At 40.7% G+C, this 20,955-nt stretch overlaps 1 protein-coding gene across 1 annotated transcript; it reads right to left on the bottom strand.

Moving 5' to 3' along the window:
- Positions 1-1,117: 1,117 nt before the first annotated feature.
- Positions 1,118-11,776, bottom strand: arxa (aristaless related homeobox a). Its single transcript, XM_064332697.1, has 5 exons — positions 11,419-11,776; positions 10,240-10,789; positions 8,068-8,113; positions 5,817-6,151; positions 1,118-2,496 (listed from the first exon to the last, which is right to left on the bottom strand). The coding sequence occupies exons 1-5, from the start codon at positions 11,603-11,605 to the stop codon at positions 2,256-2,258; spliced, it is 1,359 nt and encodes a 452-aa protein (XP_064188767.1). The 5' UTR covers positions 11,606-11,776; the 3' UTR covers positions 1,118-2,255.
- Between the last annotated feature and the right edge of the window lie 9,179 nt (positions 11,777-20,955).

Genomic DNA, 20,955 nt, shown 5'->3' with positions numbered 1-20,955 from the left:
CGAGGAGCCGTGCAATTTCCAGTCATTAAAACGGTATAAGGCGAAGGAAGCTCTATTGGCACAACAAGCCATTTCAAGATTATGGAACACGGCTGTGAGCAAGTTCAAAGATGGTATCTCCACCCACCAACACGTTTTGGGAAAGAAGTTTGGTTAGACAGAATGACGTCACGATTCCTTTTCGGCGGAATCTGGAGGCAATCCGTACCTTCTGGTGTCAACAGGTAGCTGCAATAATCACAAGCTTTTCCTAACAGCACCAACTCACACGCTTTTTATGCTGTTTATACGACAATCCGAAAATGAATGTATCTTTAGGGAGCCTCTGTGTAAATATTTGCGATGTCTTAACCACATGACATGGTCTCTCTTCCTGTCTTTTTGGTGGTCATTGCTGATTGTCCGAATAGTAGCCTATTTCTCTAGAATAAGCAACGAAACAGTTGTTCATTTTTGAACTGGGAAAGTGAACGACGGGTTTTAATCTTCCTTGTCTTTGTGTGCACACAACATTAAAATAAATTATAGGATTTACTCGTAGTTTACTATCTACTACAGCCTAATATATCTGTTTAGTACTTCGCCCGCATTTCAGACTACTTATCGCTTCCGCTTCAGAAAACAAGACTTAAAACTTGTTTTGATAACATCTGACACGTGCAACATCCTAATAACAAATGAGAGAAATTTAATTTGCTGAAAAATAATTCCCTAAAAAATGAAATGCTTTTTAAATTAGCGTCTTTCTTTTGCAAATATTACCGTTCAACCTCGGAAAAAATAAGCCATTTCTTTTGAGGCAATCTTTCAAATAAATAAATAAATAATACACAAATAAAAAATACATAAAACAAATCGTTTTCTTGCTATACAAAATGAGCTTATTAATTTAACACTGGTTATCATCTTGTATCGGAATTTTGTTTTAAGTTCCAATTTTAGGTATTTTGTTTCAAAGGCCTAGCACAACACAAGGAGCAGCGTTTTTTACTGTCAGTAAACATAAAACGCGCAAATGAATTCATTTTAAGATAATTTTGAAAGGTTACATTTTAAGAAAAAATGAAATGCAGTGGGGATTCTCTGCCGTTACTTATTTTTGCACGAGTCTGAAAAGAATATTTTTCTCCGTATTTATTTATTTTAGTATGTCGCTTTTCGGTCTCTAACTAGACCATGAAAAGTACAAACACTTACATTACAAAAAAGATCGTTATCTCTTGCGGTTTCTAAAACCTCCATTGGCTCATAAATACAGGATGGACATAAATAATATTCTAAGAACCTAATATTTCATGAACACACGCAAAGTCTACGGGAAAACGTCATCAACACAATACTACATCAAGTGCAACTTATTTAAACATTTCGAAATATACAAGGCTTTTTCATTTTTTCTTCTTTTCTTCTTTTTTTTTATTTAACACCATTATATACAGAAGTACTCCTCACAGTTCCGTGACTAACAGAGTCACCGCGTGGCAGTATAGCTTCCCTTTGGCATAGCGACCTTGGTTCATCTTGAGGCTGAGCAACGGTGTCTCTGGTGTGCTGATGTGCACCAAACTGTCAAAATGCAATTTGTCCGGAATCGATCACCGCTCTTACATGCATGTACATATGAGTCCCACTCACACACATTTAGATGTGTGCGTGTGGTTGTGTGAAAGTGTGTGGGTGTGTATGCATATAAAGTCCTGGTTATCATTGTGCACTGTAGTCTTCATTACTATCTGAACCTGACCCAAAAAGGATTCAAACAATTTGATATACAGTAGGCTAGTACTAGAAAGCACCCTTGAACAGGAAGAGACCAGAAATGTCAGCACTTGTTGAACACATTCTTTTCTTGTTGACAAAACTGTTTTTGTTTTTTTGCCTTGTGTACTCATAATAAGTAGATATGTAGAAAGGTTTGAGTCTGTAAGATTGGTTCATCGGAGTATATGTCCTTACCAGTTAAACTTAAGGGGGGGGAGGGGGTACTGGGGGTTGAACTTCCTGTCTCAGATCCCTTCCACACGCTGTCACCTAGTGTTGTGTTTGTAAGCTAGGAGGACCTGTCTCCTTTGACTAGATTCTCAGTTAGGGAATGGAGGGGACAGGGCAGGACAGGGCAGTCAGAGTCTGGTGGTCAGCTCACAGGGTTGGGGAGTTAAGAAGTGAGGGTTGGTGTGACTCCGTTCTCCAGGTATCAATCTTTTTGATTTTGGTCTTGCTCTTTGTTGAAAGGTGGGGTGGCTGCAGAGGGTGGCTCAGCACACCTCTTTGCCAGTTCCAGGGGGGGATAGGACATTGAGCTGGGTCAGCTGAGCTGAGTGTTCTTTTGCTTTGAGCCGCAGCGCCGCAATGCTGGAGGCACGACGGTCAGCCGCTGTAGAGGATGGGTCTGGCAGGGCAGGGGGCTGGACCTGACCCTCCACTGGGGGGGCTGGCTGGCGCAGAAGAGCAGCAGCGGTGGAAGCACTGGTCAGGGGACCCATACTGGAGAAGAGTCTGAGAGAGGGGTGAGAAAGAATAGGGAGAGGAAGGAGAGATAGAGAAGGGTGGAGAGATACAGGATGTTTGAGTTATCCTCCTTCCAGGACAAGTTGGGTGAATCAGAGAATAGCTGGTAACTACAAATACAATTCGCACACACAAAAACGCACACACACTCATGCACACAGACACACATACACACACATACACTCACACACATGCATGGAAGCAAAACCACATACATATGTGTGCATATGTAAATTATTCCGTGACATAAATTACACCCATTAATATCTCCACTGTGAATTTTGAAGCTTTTATGTGCCTTAATAAAGGAAGTCACTAAAAAATTGTCACATTCCACCACATCACATCACCACCACTCAAGTTTCATACTAGCCCACCTGCATGTGACTGTGCTTGGATATAGCCTACACAGTTGGTGTATGTTGGTAGAAGTAGTAGTTCTATGAAACCAGGCAGAAATTAAGCTCTGTGGATGTTTTTGGGTAACTGTGGGATTATATTTGGAAAGATATGTTGCTGTTGCGTTGAGGCCACTGGAAGACCTACAAGATGTATTTTATTGTGGTGAGCTGCATCAAGTATCTAGGAGCCTTGTCACATTTTAGCAAAAATATCTGGATGGACAGATACTACTCCAGGTAAGTGAAAACATTATTTTTGTGTGAATTACCCCCTTTTTTCTTTTTCTATTTTATCTGTGATTTTAAATAAACTTGTTGATCTCCTGCCAGCAACCCTTCCTGCCAATGTAATGAGGGTATGGCAGACATGCGACCCCTCTGATTCACTTGATGCCTAAACTCAATATTTTCCTCACTGCAGTGAGGAAAATATCAGTCATATACTGCCTGTCCTGGGGGATAACGAGGTCAGCATATTCTTGGTACATGGGGCATTGACCAGGAGTGGCCTCACAAATGCAGATCCCGGACCAACGGGACTTGGACAGCCAGACACAGAGCTAAAACTTTTGCTTTGGAACAAGTGTCTTTCAGCGTAAGCCACCCAGGCTTTAATTCCCGCCTGGTTAGCATCAATTAAATTGGATTAGCATCAATCCAAACATAACACATATCTCCCCACTTGCATACATTCTCAATGCATGAACATAGCACTTTGGGGAGATTACATTTGCACTTCCTCTGGTAGCTTGCTTCACTGGCTGTGTGCATTATCATCAGCCAATCAAAGCAACACAAGCATCATGGGTGTAACATGCTTCAGAGATAAGTGCATGCTTGTCTGTTGCCCTCCTGAATCGACTTTGGCGGTTGGGCTGAACATTGTAGTGTGAGTGTGAATGGGCATTCCAGATTGGGGCAGGGGGGCTGGGCAAGCATTAACAAGCAAGCTGTCCTGACCAGCTAAGCCCCTCCAGTGTGGCTGCTGCCATCACTGTGGATTTTAAACAGTTGTTTAAAACCCACATTATATTGCCATTGTATTGCTCCAAGGCTGAGTTACGGGCAGTAATAAAACCACAAATGATGGTATGAATTTGAGCGGGTTAGCTTTTTACGACAGGCAGCCATGCAAACCTGGCAGCTGCAGACAGGGTGGTCATTGAGAAGTGCTTAAGAGAGGAGTTTAATGATGTCATTATTGCCGTGTGGTTCTTCCAGAGGGGACTGAGGGTGTAGAGTGTCAGTGATGCGATCCCCTAAACTCACAGAGAGAAGGAGAAAATGTCCTATTTACACGACACTAGGTGATTGTCAAGTGAGAGTTTCTCCTGTGTCTAAACCAGAGTAGCTGTACTGCTGGTGGGGACAGGCTCCCAGGAATCCTCTGACCATTCTACGGTATGACATGGCAAATGACAGCCCAGCACTCACTGTCATGCTTACTGTTACATTCATCCTCACTGCAGTAAGATGGATACATTTGCTGTGCTCCCACAGCTGTTTGAGGTGAGAGTCCAGCAGAGTGAGCCATACAAGCCAGAGAACAAGTGTAAATGTACCAAAGAGGCCACACAAGTAAGAGAGATGCTGGTGTAGTGGTGTATTGCGTGGTATAGAAGTGTATGAAGTGGAACACTGGTGAGAGAGTACAGGTGCATAAAATGGTGTGCAGGCAACAGATATGATGTGTAGGTGGTGTACAGGGGAAAGTTAGGATGATTCCAAGGGCCCTGACTGACAGGGGCCCTAAAAAATATGGTGTGGTTACCAGTAATTGAGCAGGAATGGGGTGGCCTGGGGTGGTGGGGCCCAATGTGAGATCTTTTCAAGAGGCCCAAAATCCCTGCCGGTGCCCCTGCAGGTGTATGAGATTGTGTGCACATTACAGAGGTGGTGTACAGGTGTATGAGATGATGTGCAGGTGTATGGGGTGGTGTGCAGGTTACATAGACGGTGTACAGGTGTATGGGATGGTGTGCAGGTTACATAGGTGCTGTACAGGTGTATGGGGTGGTGTGCAGGAGTATGGGATGGTGTGCAGGTTACAGAGGTAGTGTACAGGTGTATGGGGATGTTGTGCAGGTTACAGAGGTGCTGTACAGGTGTATAGGGTGGTGTGCAGGTTACATAGGTGGTGTACAGGTGTATGGGGTGGTGTGCAGGTTACAGAGGTGGAGTACAGGTGTATGGGGTGGTGTGCAGGTTACATAGACAGTGTACAGGTGTATGGGATGGTGTGCAGGTTACATAGGTGCTGTACAGGTGTATGGGATGGTGTGCAGGTTACAGAGGTGGTGTACAGGTGTATGGGATGATGTGCAGGTTACATAGGTGGTGTACAAGTGTGTGGGATGGTGTGCAGGTTACAGAGGTAGTGTATAGGTGTATGGGATGGTGTGCAGTTTACAGATGTGGTGTACAGGTGTATGGGGTGGTGTACAGGTTACACAGGTGGTGTACATGTGTGTGGGATGGTGTGCAAATTACAGAGGTGGTGTACAGGTGTATGGGATGGTGTGCAGGTTACACAGGTGGTGTACAAGTGTGTGGGATGGTGTGCAGGTTACAGAGGTAGTGTATAGGTGTATGGGATGGTGTGCAGCTTACAGATGTGGTGTACAGGTGTATGGGGTGGTGTACAGGTTACACAGGTGGTGTACAGGTGTGTGGGATGGTGTGCAAATTACAGAGGTGGTGTACAGGTGTATGGGTGGTGTGCAGGTTACAGAGGCAGTGTACAGGTGTGTGGGGTGGTGTGCAGGTTACAGATGTGGTGTACAGGTGTGTGGGATGGTGTGCTGGTTACACAGGTGGTGTACAAGTGTGTGTGGTGGTGTGTAGGTTACAGAGGTGGTGTGCAAGTGTGTGGGAATGTGCAGCGATGGTGAGCTGGATGGTGCTTACCTGCCAAAGGTGGGACTAATGAAGGCGGGATGTCTGAACATGGCAGCACCCAGGAAGGTGCTGAGGCCAAGGGGGGTACCAGCAGGGGGCAGGGTGGAGCTGGATGGGGGTGGCGGAAGCCCTGGGAAGGCAGCAGCAGCAGCAGCAGCAGCTGCAGCAGTCCAGGCTGACTCCAAGGCAGGGTGGTGATGGGGGGGGAACGGCCCACCTTCCAGGTAGTGACTCAGGGGGTGAGCTGCAGCTAGGGGGCCAGGGAACGGCAGGCCTGGAGGATGTGTCTGGACCCCTGCCTTCTCACGCTTCCTCCATTTCGCCCGTCGGTTCTGGAACCAGACCTAAAGGGTGCAGAGAATGGAAGTGAGGGCTGGGGTCACCCTGAATGCACAGAGGAGGCAGTACTCCCTTTTGAAAACAGGAGACTGAAAGGTTACTATGTGTGTGCTTTATGATTCAGTTAATCAGTTACTGACTTCCATCTCAGTCCTATGACAAGCCAAAGACCCTGGTCGTAGACTGCATTCAGTTTTGTGCTCCTTGCTTCAAGCACTTGCCTGCATACTGTCGGGGGTAGACCTACGTTTGACTGCATCCAAGACACAGATTGAATCAGGAATTGACAAACCACTCTGAAGTCTGCACATGAATAAATTTGCTTGTTGTTTAGTGTTTTTTTTTTTATTTTTTTTTTTTAACTCAAGCTTTGTGCTTTAAGAATGGTCATTTTCGAATGAATGTTTTTCTGGGAGAGGTTAATTATATTCGCATTCTAGGAATGTCAAGGTTTCACACGCATGTGCAAGCATGCGCTGGCTGGCGGAGAGGGAGGAAGATGCTGTCGCTTCAGTTAACACATAATTTTGGTTCGATTTAACGAGGTGACAAATAGGCGGAAAGCCGGCGTTAATTGCGCAGGCCTAAACCCTTTCCCTCATGGCCCGTTACCCTAAGTTTGCTAATTAAAATCTGGTTTAGGCAGCCGAAAAATGGGGCGGGAGAGTGACAATTAAAAGCCCTGTTAACAAAAGTTTGGAACTGAACAGCGCTTAATAATTATCAATATTCTTTAAATTAAATTCTCTGAAAATATAACTGATTGCGAGGGACTATTTAACTTTCCCACGAACTTTATTTTCTCAGATTTGCCTTGACGGCCCGCTAACATAGCGACTCTGACAACAGGAGAAAATGTCAACAGTAGAAAAAAAATGAAGTGGGAAGGGCGAGGTTCACACGTCAAAGACACCCCCTCCCCCCCTAACCACCACCACAGCTTAAAACTGTTGTACTGTTGTGCATGACCCATATGGAATTTATGAGTTTTATCGCCTCTTGATTGTGACTGGTAAGTGATTTGTTCACCTACAGTCCCGAAAAGACATCTGTTTTATGCTGGCAATAAGAACACTGGTGTTTTCCGGTGTTTGTTCTGTCTCTTTGGTTATGAGACTTGGGTTTGAAAATGCAAGCTACACTTTCAATGGGGAAGGGGGAGGCGCAAACAGCTTTAATAGCGTCTCGCTCGCTGGAAATGCAAGGCATCGGATCAATGCTAGGCTATTGCAATCAGAAAATGGGAAATCAAATAGCATTATCCCGCCCCTCCCTCTCCCTGGTACAGAAGATGAAAATTCAAACACCATTTTCCCCTAGAATCGCCGTGTTTGCTCAAGCGCTAAGTGCGCTTTTATGAACCACAAGCGATCTCTTAATTGCAGCTAAATGCTTCACATTGCATAGGCTATAATAGCTGGCGGTGACTGAAGAAATTACCGAGGTCCTTCTGGATTGATACCATTAAATAACGTTCAGAAAATACTATTTTGTTATATTTTTCGATATGTGGCATTCTTTCCATTTGAAACGGATGACCAACTCGCCTGAAATTGAGAATACGCAAGGAATTCCATTTAAACTAAATGTTTTTAAAGAGTTACAAGGAGTAGAAATCCATACGGCCATGTATGTCAATTTAACGCACGATAATTGTACAAAATATAAAGTCATATGAAGTCAAATTTCGAAAAAAAAGGAAATGAAATAAGCCAAAATGGGGAACTTCCACGAAAAATGAAATGATATGATAGCCTTACATTATCACCATTAAAGACAACAACAACAATGTAATAATAATAATAATAATAATAATATTTATAATAATATTTATCATTATTATTATTATTATTATTATTATTATTATTACTATTACACGCACACACACTCACACAAATTACGGATATACTCGCAGTTTCACCTGTACTCGCGCCTCCGTCAGGTCCAGCCGCATTGCTAGTTCTTCTCTAAAAAGGGGAGAAAACATTAAAACCTCTCAGCTTTTGTCGGGACTGTTTTTTTCCAACACAAGAACGGGAGGAAGACTTATCCACATAAATTGTAACGAATTATATAACACAAGCATAGACACAACCGAAATCCAAGAAATACATAACAATACAGTCGAGTAGCTCTAACGTAACAATTCTGAAATTTATGCAGAAGCTGTAACTGCTGTGACAATAAATAAATACATAAAAATATAACATTGCGACTGGTGTTCAGAAAATAGCGTATTTATCTGCTGCGCAGGAGGGATAAGCAGCGTAATTTATTATTATTATTATTATTATTATTATTATTATTATTATTATTATTATTATTATTAATAGTAGTAGTCGTAGTAGTAGTATTACTATTATTATTTATAATAGAAAAAGATGATGAAAAAACTATCAGTAACAATCATTTTTGTTAATCTTGTAAAACAAAATTATATTGCTAATATTTAAAATAAATGGTTTAATTACTTAAAGTGAACTCTTGTTTGTTGTAATCTATTTCCTTATTTGACGCTTTCCCTTAAAACTAATTCATCAATAGAGAAGCGATAAGGAGTTGAATTTTCCGATTTGGCCACCTGCCTTTATTTGAAGGCCTATAACCATTCAGCACATATGATAAAAGTAGTCTTTATTCTTTACTGTTTTAATTTGTTTTCCTAAGCTTTTATTATTATTATTATTATTATTATTATTATTATTATTATTATTATTATTATTATTATTATTATTTAGAAAGGAACATAATAATTCGCCATTTCCACTTACTCACATCTCAATCTTCGTTGTCAGCGAACAATGTAAAACGGACTGACTGAAATGAAAGTTCATCAAGTGAATGTGTATAACTATTTAATAACTTCTGCCTATGGCCTGGGCATTTGTTCAGTAATTGTCCACTCGCGTCTCATATAAAAGGGAATTGATCTGTACTGGGGGAAGAGGGTTAAAGTTTTTGAAGGACTCGAGTAAATTCTAAAGCCACTTGTCTCTTGTTATTATCAACTCCCTTCACTTGCGAGACAACACATTCTGTTAATTAGTGGAATTAGGCCTATTTCAAACTATCAAAACGTTATATAATAAATCTGTGAAAAAGTGTTGCAATTGTAATCACGCGAACACATTATATATTTTTAGATATCCACAATACCACTCCTCCAGCCTTATCTGCGTGGGGCTTTGGATTCTGGAGAGGCAAATGTGCAATCACTGAATTAAAATTTGTAATGTGGTGTGGGGCGAACACTAGAGACCTGGAACCCCATTCCTGATCCATGGTCTCATTTGCGTCTGCACCGTGTAGTAAATAATATCTGTATCGGCAATAACCGTGTAGTATGCTATAGACTACGGCGTGACCGGCAACAAACACCTGGTATCTTATGTTCTTTACGCAACTCGCTTTGTTTATGGGAGAGGACATAATATGTTTTGTACTAAACAACATATCCGAATCCGAATGTTTTGAAATTACTCATTATTAGAACGACTCAGATTTATTGAAAGATGTTAGGACTCATTATCAGCAGGCCTAAAGACCGCAGACGATGGTAATATTTCGGTTATGTCGTTAAAATTAAATTAAATTTATCTGAAGTACTCGTGTTACAATGAAGTAGCCTAGTGATTCTCTCTCCAGTGTGTTCATTTGTAGCACATTTTAATAACTCGATATTTATAAAATTATAAAAGTACAGGCTATACGAAATAAGCCTCTGTCAAATGATGGAGATTGGTGAAACCTGCAGAAAATATAATAATAATAATAATAATAAAATAATAATCATGATCATGAGAATAACAATAGCAATACTAATAATGACCCTACACAATAACAATGTTAATTAACTTTATATGAGTCATATAGGGATCATATATATCATACACTATCAGAGTAAAACGTGCTCTATCAAAAATGAAAAACGCCTAATCTTCAGAAGGCTACTTGTCGTTTGAATGTTTTTAGTGAAACCCGTAGCATCGTTTTTTATTTATTTATTTTTTTATATCACCTTCAGACAGACCTTCTTGATAATAAATTAAGTCGACTGTTACATAATTATTGGAGAAGCGCTCACGCGCTGTACCTGGTGAATACGTCCGGGTAGTGAGTTTTCTGGAAAGCCCTCTCCAACTCTTCCAGTTGGTAACTGGTGAAGGTAGTCCTGTATCTTCTCTGCTTTCGTTTTAGCATCCCCTCCTCCGAGTCGCTTCCCGCAGACAAGCACACGCTGTCCTCCCCATCTTTAACATCCCCATCGTTGTGAAGCCCCTCTTCCGCCTTCGGGGATAGATCCGCCTCCCGGCAAAGCTCCTCTTTCACCGCGTCCTCCTCAAACTTCAGCGTTCCCAGTTCCACGAGCTCATCGGTCCCTTGCTCTGGGCTCTTGTCGCCCGTATTCTGACTGAGAGAGGCGTTTTCCCTGTATGATTTGCTTCGGCTGATACTTACCTGTGGTGCCTGGATAATTTTGAGGTTCTCACAGGTAGCTGGGTCGAGCAGCCTCTCGCGGTCTCCCTTTTCCCCGAGCTCATGAAAGCCCCTGTCGGAGTCCAAGTATTTTCCCCCGTACAGCCGGCGCAGTTTAGGTGGCAGGTGCACTTCCGAGTCGAAAGTTAAGTTATCTTTTGGGGAACCTACGAATAGAAACCCGACATAGAATTCGGTGATTAATCTCATTTTTTGTTGTTTTTCGAAAAACCTTAGAGATAGAGACACCCTACGTTGTGATCTAATTCATGAACACCTAAGGGCCCACAATAGGTAGGCTACTCTGGCCCAAACAAAAACTACAAATACAGCCAATAGGCTTTATAAGCCTTTGAACGTATCAAATAATACTGCAGCATAATAAATCTGCTATATATAGCATTTAAATAAATGGTTGCACCAGACATATGTCTACCATAAAAATAAATATTAGCCAATTTGCTTGTGAAATAAGCCTAAAATTTGGTACAAAGTTGAATACACTATTATGTGTATTAAACGTCTGTTTCGAGCGACAATCAAACAAGAAATGTCTGTCAGCTTCTCCTTCACGACCGAAAAAATAACAAATAACTTAATTTTCCTTCGCCCTATGCTTCTCAGTAAGAAATAAAATAATAAATAGCCTAAGAATCGAATCGTAACGGACAGCAGGCTACTCCAGTCTATTTGGTTGCTTGTTCCCTGATATATTTATAAACGCACTATTTAGCGTCGTCGATTAAATAACAAACGCTTATGGGTGCAGCGGAGACCCCAGTCAATGTTGCCTTACCTTCAACCGCCTTATTGTGCTCCGCTCTGCCGGGCAGCGTTGGCAAACTTTGCGTCCCTATCAATCTCATTTTACACGGACTCCTCCTGCCCAATATACTATCTATACAGTACGAAGAGAGCAAAGTTGGAGATTTACTTTTGCACTCCGTTCTTTCTGAGATATCGTCCTCATATTGACCGCTCATTTTGTTCCCTTTAGGCCGATGGACCTTTTTATTTCAAGGAGTGAGTAAATGTGTCGCTCTCTAGATGTTTCGACCCCCCTGTCTCTTCTCTCTGGCGTCTAACTCCCGGATACTTATGACATGTGCAATGAGCCGCAACAGCTCCGCTCGCGATTCTGTTACATTGACGTGTATAGCCAATCTGATTGGTTCCCAGGGAAAAAAGATGGTCTTTATCTTTTCTTTGCCATTAAAGTTCAACTACAAGAACAAATCAAATTTCGAGATGGAGTACCGACCCGATGAACTGAACTCTAATACTTGAACTGTAGTATTTACCTCTATAATGCATTTTTTTCTTTAAAAAAATAAAATAAAAAAGACAGAGGACTATACAGAATCTGTAAAACGAAGATAACAATATATGGGGTATAATATACGATACCATAATATACTAATAAACTGTCGAATATTCAATAAATATATAGTAGCCCATCGTATGAATTTCTGTGTAGGCCTACCATGCATGAAGCCATGCATATATATATATATAGACTTCAATGCACTTTAGAATAGCCTGCTTGTAACTACAGGCTACTGTGATACATAGCCTGCGTATGCGAAGCATGTCTAGTAAGTTTCTGTAGAAATAAATCTGAAAGTATAACGGTATGCTTTTGTATTGTTTCAGTGACGGTCATCCCTAAAAAAACTTTTTTCAATTTGTTGGACTGCTCCTGGTGCATGTGTAAGGAAAAATCCCTTGTCCTATAGCGCGAGCACCGGGGCACGGGTTCTGTCGTTGTAGCCTAAGTCTTGAGGAATTAAAAAGCACAACGCTGCCTCGCTTGCGCAAAATAACTTTCGGTAATATGAGCTTGGCCATTCTCCTGTAACGTAATATGAATAGATCAATATCTTATTACAAATAAGTCGAAGATTACAAATTGACTCTCAATTTTAGACCCTCGATGTACAGAAAAAAAACGAACATATAAGCCTATGCATAATTTAAGTTGTGAAAAATTCAAGACACCGAACGAAAAAAAATCAATGAATTATAAATATTAAAATATATAAACAAAATAAATTGCAATAAAATATCGAGTATACAAAAAACAAGCATGGCAAGGATTCCGTTTATTATTGGGTTACTGTGTAGAATTTTCAACGAGCCTTTATTTTGTTTTTGAGTAAACATCATAAAAATTTAACCAAGATTTGTATTTAACGTAATTCATTTAATTGACCACTTAGGCTATTACCATCAGTTGCTCTAGGCCTATCCAGTTCATATAAACAAATAAAAATATACTAGTCTCACGATAAAATAAAATAAAATAAAATAAATTATGACTAAATTCCTCTATATTTTAAAACACGAGTATTACATTTGATCCATTAAAAAAATTAATTGCCTTGCCTCAGGACGGCCATTCAAGTATAACGCGCAGAATGGAATTGGCACAGCAATCTTAAACGACTTAGATGATTGACTTAAAAAGTGATAGTGTGGCGATAATAGTGAGCAATTGCTCTGTAAGGATACTGCGGGTTGAACGCTTTCCCCCCTTGCAATAACGCAGAGAAGAGAGGCGAGATAGATTGAGAATGTAATTTTAAATGAAAGTCTATTTAACCTGCTGCGAATGGCGCGACCTCATCCGCGGCTCAAACCCATCACTGCTAAAAGGATCATTTTCAGAATTCAATCCCAAAACCTCAACAAGCTACAATTTACTCTTTCTTCTCTATTTATGTACCTGCTCCGTTATGTGGCCATAACTGTCAAGAATGAAAATAATAATAAAAATATCTTTTGGGAAAAGTGTAAAAAAGAAAAAGTAGAACAACCAACTTCAAAGTATTACAAATCATGGCCACAACTGCGTGTTTCATGGGTGACTGTAGACCAAAAACTGAAAAAGTTCATAACCAAATTTAACCCTAAATTAGTTTTAAACAACATCAAAGGCCTTCTATCTATCTATCTATCTATCTATCTATTTATCTATCTATCTATATATCTATCTATCTATCTATCCGTCTATCTGTCTGTCTATCTGTCTGTCTGTCTGTCTGTCTGTCTGTCTGTCTGTCTGTCTGTCTATCTATCTATCTATATATCTATCTATCCGCATAATGCTCTGCGTGAAGAGGTTTCATACACTGACAAGTTGATAATGATGTAAATGTTTTGCCATGCTGCATTTTACATTTATAAACGTAGGCCTATCGTACGTATCCTTTATGGTTTCATGCTTTATGAAACAGTAAAACTATTTATTCTGGTGTTCTTCGTTCTCTAACTATTCGAATTTTGTTCGTTTGTACACTTTTTCCAAATAATTTGTTTGGTTTATTGAAAAGAAACTTTTGAATGCATATATACGTAGATCAACAGAGTAATGACAACAACTATAATATTATAAAATGTTTTTTCCCCGTGTTCACAAACAGACTCGTAATATAGACTGATATTTAGAGGCGCTATATAATTTAGGGACACATTTGATTCATTTACCCATGCACTGTTATTAACCCAAGAAAAGAAATGTCAGGCACGATTATCGGCTGCAGGACATCCGCACTGTGTTTAAATGCACTAATTACGCGCGTACATTGTAAAACCGCAATTTGATATTTTCAATTTTCAGTCTATTTAAAACTCCACATGTGGGTGAATAGTCAAGGAGGAAACCCAGAGATTAACCTGTACTTTCATTGAAATATGTCATATTTTCGCAGCAACAACCAAAGGTAATCATTGCCGCCATAAACAACTGATTTGCCACATTTCTGTTTCATTAGACCGATCGCTTTGATACGGGAAGTCAGGACCCTGAGCTCTCATTACACCACATTTCGCGGAGAATAGAAAGCCGCATGCCAAACCAGTGCGGCTCAGGGAAGCGTTTTCCTTGCCTTAAGGCCCAAAGGCAAATCTTGGAGTCTCTATTTGTACTTCTTCGTTGCCATTCTGTTCCAGATGCCAAATGAACTGATGGTCCGTGAATACGTAGCGCGTGGGAGAGAGAGAGAGAGAGAGAGAGAGAGAGAGAGAGAGAGAGAGAGAGAGAGAAAGAGCCGGGGACATATTTATTTGAAACACAGATTAACCATTGACTACGATCCTTTTTTGAAGTAGCGCCATCTTCTGGTCTCTACTGAAAAAAATCACTAGAGAGAGAGAGGGGGAGAGGAGAGAGAGAAATGCATGCTAAAATGTGCCTAATACTAATTAATCATTAACTGATGTAAAGTAGGTTATGTCTAAATTTTAATTACATATCTGATTCCATTGATTAAGGCTGATTCTCGGTAATTGTGCATAATTGCATATTAATTAACACAATCCTAAGTGTTTCTCATGATAGCCGATTTGGTTTTCGCTTTTACACCGTTCTCACAATCTGAACACATTTTATAGATCTGAGTGAATCGAGTCTAAATTATTAACCAACACTGGGATATCTTAAATAACTTGAAGGGACTATTAAAAGAGGAAGATCCCATCGATCCCAAGAAGGGCAATTCATAACAGCACTAGCAGAGTCTATTAAAGCATAAACAAAGTACAGCCTTACATCCACTTGTAACAATTGAGGGGCTTGGTCGACATAACTTTGTTCTGGTTTTGCTAATCGTAAACACATTGCGCAAGTGTAGAAATAGGTCAAATCTATTTTTGCGCCCTGGTAAATGAACTCGCAAATATTTTGGCAACTTATATCGGAAGTGCTGACATGTCGAAATCCAGAATTGATTTTTGATACCTCCAACATCCCTCTTGGCCATGCGACTCTAATTGAACCGTTCCACATATGCGCACAACAATAACACATTTTCACGGCCTAAAATCACGGCCTGAGTGGGAATTGAAGACGTATTTGTACACAAACGGGAAAGCACACGTAAACAAGTTGTGGTGTTTATATTATAGAATAATGAAAAGCACGTTGGTTAAGAAAATGGATGTGGCTTGACCTTGGGCAAAGTAATAAAATGATCCAAATGAACGAGTATGAACCCTATAACTTTACGTTGGAATAAACCTATGTCCCCTTTTATATTTTCACGTAAACGCAACACAGAAACTGAGCGCGTGGAAGGTCCACGTGTGGCGCAAAGGGGTGTTTTCCCCCTTCATTCCAGTTTCTGGGGCATAATTGGATGCTGCTCTGCCTGGAAGATAGGGCACAAAGAAGAGCTTTTAGGCGCGCGCGTAAGCAAACTTAATTAGCGGTTATTAACAACCAACATAATAAGAGAGCGAGGGAGTCAATTTATTGACTTTGTTAGCGCGAGTTTAGAATGACACACGATGAACAGAGCAATAATAGCAGTCTTGAACGCTATGATCAACTGTAATTTTCAACCGCAATACGTTACAATAAAAACAAAGGGCACTAATTTCGTTCAACTGACTCGATAATTTGAAGTTATGTAAAAAATAATTGATGACTTAATATTTATACCGAAGATTATTTTCTCTTAAAAGATTAAATAAAAATACACATATTGCGCGGTGCACTTAAATGACTCTCTTTCAACTATTATCGTAGGAAATATTTAAAACTCATTTGAAATATTGAATGCAAACGGGAATTGTCCAACACGCCTTATTATAGGCCTATGCATTTTATAAAAAAAAAAAAAAAAAACTTTAAATGTGAACACGCAATATACAGCCTATATTTTTCAGCAGTGCTATTAAACATGCCAACAAATAATTAAAAAAAAATTTGGGTTGAGAAACGAGGCAGTCTGTCTACTCTGTTTGCACATTTTCCCAGAGCAATATTCGGGGGAACTGGCGAGTGTTCCAAAGAATAGTATTAAAATAGACGAACAGAGACGCTCCGATAGTGTTTTAAACGGTGGGAAGTTATGATGGACGACACGAGTTTGCCATCATTTCATTCGTGAAATTTTGCTCGGACTAGCAGAGAAAATGATCGAATGTCACACTTTTATTGATTGGTGGAATGTGGAAAGTGAACAGCTTGAGCAGTAAAATAAGTAGTAACATCTCTGCGGGTAGCCTATATTCCTCATCTGATTACTGATGATGTAGGTCATTTGATGTGGACATCGAATTTTTGTATAAGTTAGATTTACCACAATACATTGTGTCTACGGTGTAAAATCTTTTATTTAAAGAGTATCTTGCTCGTTCCCTTTGCCTCTCTGCACTCTGCTGCCCGGCTCACATGCGCTTGATAAGATGCGCAAATTCTGTGAAATCATCCCATGAGTCTTTATTAAGATCATCAAAGTAATGTATGCTAATGAACCCTTATTAGTTCTTTTTTCTTTCTCATGTGCTTATCAAAGCGTACCCCCCCCGCCACCATCACCACCCACACACACCTAAAATTGAAGAAGTCCGTTTATTCAGTTAGCTGTAATAACAGTTACAAATACCACAATGCAAATGAAAGTTGATTAGGATTAATTAAAGACTTCGCTGCTATCTGACCTTGTCTGTGTATTATGTAAATGACTAAAAACGAAGTGATGAGATGGCTTGCATGTTATAAAATTCATATTTTCAATAACATAAGATTTGTTGGTCGGGACAGGGAACCTTTAAAATACCCCATCAAAAATTTTAAATTGAGACAAAGTGACCTAACGAAAGGCGGAAGGACACTGACACGCACGCAATTACCGCATTGGTTTGGAATATTCTCCACTGGTCAACACGTCCTTATGGAAGACAATGAACACGTTAACCCAATGTGCATAGGCCGCAGGCACCCTTACACCCTTTGGTAGGCTACACGTGAATCGATGTTTTAAAGAATATAGCTACAGCGATGCAATGTGATGAAAATCTCATTGAAATGCACCTGCAAGTGCTCCTTTATTTACTATGACATTGGGATTTTCATTGGGGCTTCTATATGCTTTTTGCAACTCACAATAGGCCTTGTACCCTAGAGAATCAGACTCGCAGCAGGACGCAAGTGTCTTCGGAAAGCCGTTATTTGGATATTTTTCATAAGCTGGTGGTATTTTATTCGGGGAGGAATATTTTGTTCTGGTGCTTTTTGGTATAATACTGTGTACCTACCATATTGACCACAGCAGAGAAGAGATTGGAAGTGTGTGATGTGAGACCCAGTGTAAAATTTTCCTAATTCGTTCTTCTTGTTCTTGTTCTTATTAATATTTTTAAAAGTCACACACTTATTTAATAAAGAATACAAAACATATTGAGCGGTACTCTGCAAAGTTTCTTTTCTTGTTATTCACCTGTTCCCATATGTCCTTTTAAAGTCACGTTAATTCAATTTGGCATATTCTGATTCCACATTTGTTTTCAAATAATAAACTATTGATAAACTCACCCCTACCATACTTCGGAAGAGTGCAAACTGCCGAACAGAATTAAATGTATTTCAAGTTAAAGTAAAATTATAAAGCAAATATTATTCTTATTTTTTTCTATATATTAATTTGGCATCCAGTCCCACCTGAATTTTGGACGTTTACAAACTACGCGCACATTTGCTCATATACACCTTTTGCTGCCGGCTCGGGAGAGTGAAGACAACTCGAGATTCTCCTCCAAAATAATAATAATTAAAAAAGAAAAAAAAAGAAAACACAATGCCAGCTTGGCTGCTTCTTTTCAGGCTGCAGCCACAAGCCACCCACGGTCTGATTGGGGGTGGAGGAGACCCAATCATACACGTGAAAGGGCAAGCCACGCCCTCCGTCGGCTAACATAATTCGTTTCAGCTACGAACACAGCTATACCCGGCGACAGAATCCCTTCCATATATCCCTTTGGCGACGCAAAGCCAATTGTGCGCTGCCCCTGCAGGGCTGCCTGCCACAGTGAGCACTGGCACTGGTTGGATTTGAACTCTGCTATGCAAATATTACGTTTTATATCCCATTTTGTTAGTCCTTGGTATTTCAGGTTTTATTTGCGGCACAGCCTCATCAGCGTTTAGTTCAGACAACACCAAAACCTCTTCTCCCCCTCTCACCTCAATTCAAAGGCACTTTACTAGCAGACTAACAACATCACCAAGCCATTTTCATGTAATATACAAAACAAAATCTTCTCCCAAAAAATTTATGAAGGATGACAATATGGAAAATAACAGCCCCTCTCAACCCTCTCTTTTTTTCAGTTCTTCCTGCAACCAGGGATGGAGAATTGTGTCTCTTACTAACATTCCATGTTTCAGAAGTGATCTGGCAAAGGGCACAACTTTTGAAGTGATTTTTCTGACACCCGGTGGAAAATAAGGGTAAATGTAATGTGGAAACTACACAATCTTTGTGAAGTTGTAACAGATAACCCTTTCATGCGTTGGATGATTACCCGTCAGTTTTCCGCAAATCATGTTCTGTGTGCATTTATATTTCTGGGGGGTGGGGGTGTGGGTGGTATGGGTTGCGGTATCAACTTCCATATTTCATGTTTACCTGAGAGAAAGAAACCATGGCCTCTACTGGTGGTCATGGGTACCAACAAGCGGTTGCTTGGGTGCTTAAAAAAATGAGGAGTTAAACATATGTACCGAAAAAAAAAAAAATCATACTGATTGCATGCTATATAGTTTTATTGAATCAGGTTTTGATAGGAGCCTGTTTTTGCACACTTTGTTCTGCATGTCACCTGTAGCCACAAAGGAATTTCCCTGATGTGAATAATAAGCTACTTATAGAATATATATCTTTGTGTTTTATTTAATTATTTTATCTATTTATTTTTTTATTTATTGCTTGCTTGCTTTACAGTAATTGTTGGGAGTTTTTCAGAGCTTCTCCATAGAAAGTACACTGAAACTGATCACAGGCAATTATCAGATGGAACACACTTCACCAACATAAGGCCATGTTGTTAATGGTCACAGCACCAGTATGGGTGGTCTCAGGGGGTACGGGTCATGGATATTTGGGGGCTTCCCCCACTTCCCATGCTCACTTTGCACTTCACCCCACAGCCCTGGTATGGCTGAGGCATGGGTCTGGCACCACCCCTCCAAACAAGGCCAGTTACTCTATTCCCCCAAAAACACTGTCAGGCCCAGATCCTCTGCTCCACTGCACACATCATTATTGCATTTGTTTTGTTTCTGTGTGCCTGCATGTGCCACAGTAGTAGAGCAATGGAGGGTTGGTGGTCAGAGGTGTGTGTGTGAGTGTGGGGGGGAAGGGGGTCCAGACCAATTCAGCAGAGAGAAGCAGCCTGATCTGAGTACTGCAAACCTGTGTCGCGCTGCGGGGGGAGAGCAGCCCTGCAATCTATATCCTGTTCCATCTCCAGGCCCCCCGCCCCCCTGCCGCCAGGAAGTCTTAATAGTAAATTTGCTGTCCCAGTGGGGCTTGGCTGAGGTCATGGAGGAACTGCAGGGTGACCAGTTTAACAGAGTCACAGAAAGAACTCTCTCCAACCTGCATACTCAATTTAAGTTGACTCCTAATGTCCAACCCCTTCCTCCCTTTCTCCCCGTCTCTCTCCCTCCCCCTATTCTTTTGAAGAAGATAAAAGAGGCTACAGTGGCTCATCACTCTTGGGAAAGCATGCTCTGTGGTCAGGAAAGCAAAATCAGATGGAGCCTAGAGTCAACCCCAGATTCTTTCTCTTGAAGTTGATTAGTGAGATTGGCTTCTTGCAATCTGTTTGGTTCTAGCCAGTTTTAACCAGTATGTCATAAACCAGCAGCGGAGTTACCACATCCAATTAGAGCCCCAACTGCATGATATCATTAATTGTCAAATGTAACTGACTATCAATTTATTACCAAAACACATCCCCAAATTTTGGGTTGACTTCTGTCTCACATCAGAGTATCAGTCTGGTCCAACTGAAAGTAGCCTACCCTACAGTCATAAGCCTGAATAGTGAGGCCAGGTGGAGTTAGTACAGTGCAAGTGCATCAGACAGGTGTACCAGCATCACGCAGATATACTGAGATGTCACTGATGTGCCAGCGTAGTGCAAGAGCCCCCCATGTGACAAAATGTGTTATTTGTGTATGCTAAACAATTACATATATATATATATATATATATATAATAACAATTAGAGCCATGAACCAGGTCATTTATCAGTGCTTCAAACATGGGCACAACTAATTCCCCATAGGTGGCCTCAGAGCTGGCATCAGAGACACCCCCTAGCTACCCAATCCCAACGCTCCCTATAGCTGATGTCATAATGGGTCAGTAAGTTGGACCAATCAGCTTCTCTTCTTTATCTCCAGCCATTATTTTCCTCAGCCTAATGGGACTGGCATGCTGTGGGTATGGCCAGGAGAGTTCTCTGTGTGTGCACACATTAACAAATGTTCTCACACATCTCTCACAAATGCTGTCATGTTATCCCCTAGCCACAGCTCACT

Source organism: Anguilla rostrata, chromosome 4 (genome assembly GCF_018555375.3).
Source record: "Anguilla rostrata isolate EN2019 chromosome 4, ASM1855537v3, whole genome shotgun sequence".
NCBI classification, from domain to species: Eukaryota; Metazoa; Chordata; class Actinopteri; order Anguilliformes; family Anguillidae; genus Anguilla; species Anguilla rostrata.
This window is presented reverse-complemented; position numbering and strand designations above follow the sequence as displayed.

Bases quoted from the DNA above. Each gene is read 5' to 3' on its own strand.
- arxa (XM_064332697.1), bottom strand. From the start codon at position 11,605: ATGAGCGGTCAATATGAGGACGATATCTCAGAAAGAACGGAGTGCAAA. The intron at 6,152-8,067 runs GTGAAACTGCGA...TGCACCCTTTAG, and splicing joins TGACGGAGGCGCGAGTACAG to GTCTGGTTCCAGAACCGACG. The intron at 2,497-5,816 runs GTAAGCACCATC...CCCCTCTCTCAG, and splicing joins ATTAGTCCCACCTTTGGCAG to ACTCTTCTCCAGTATGGGTC.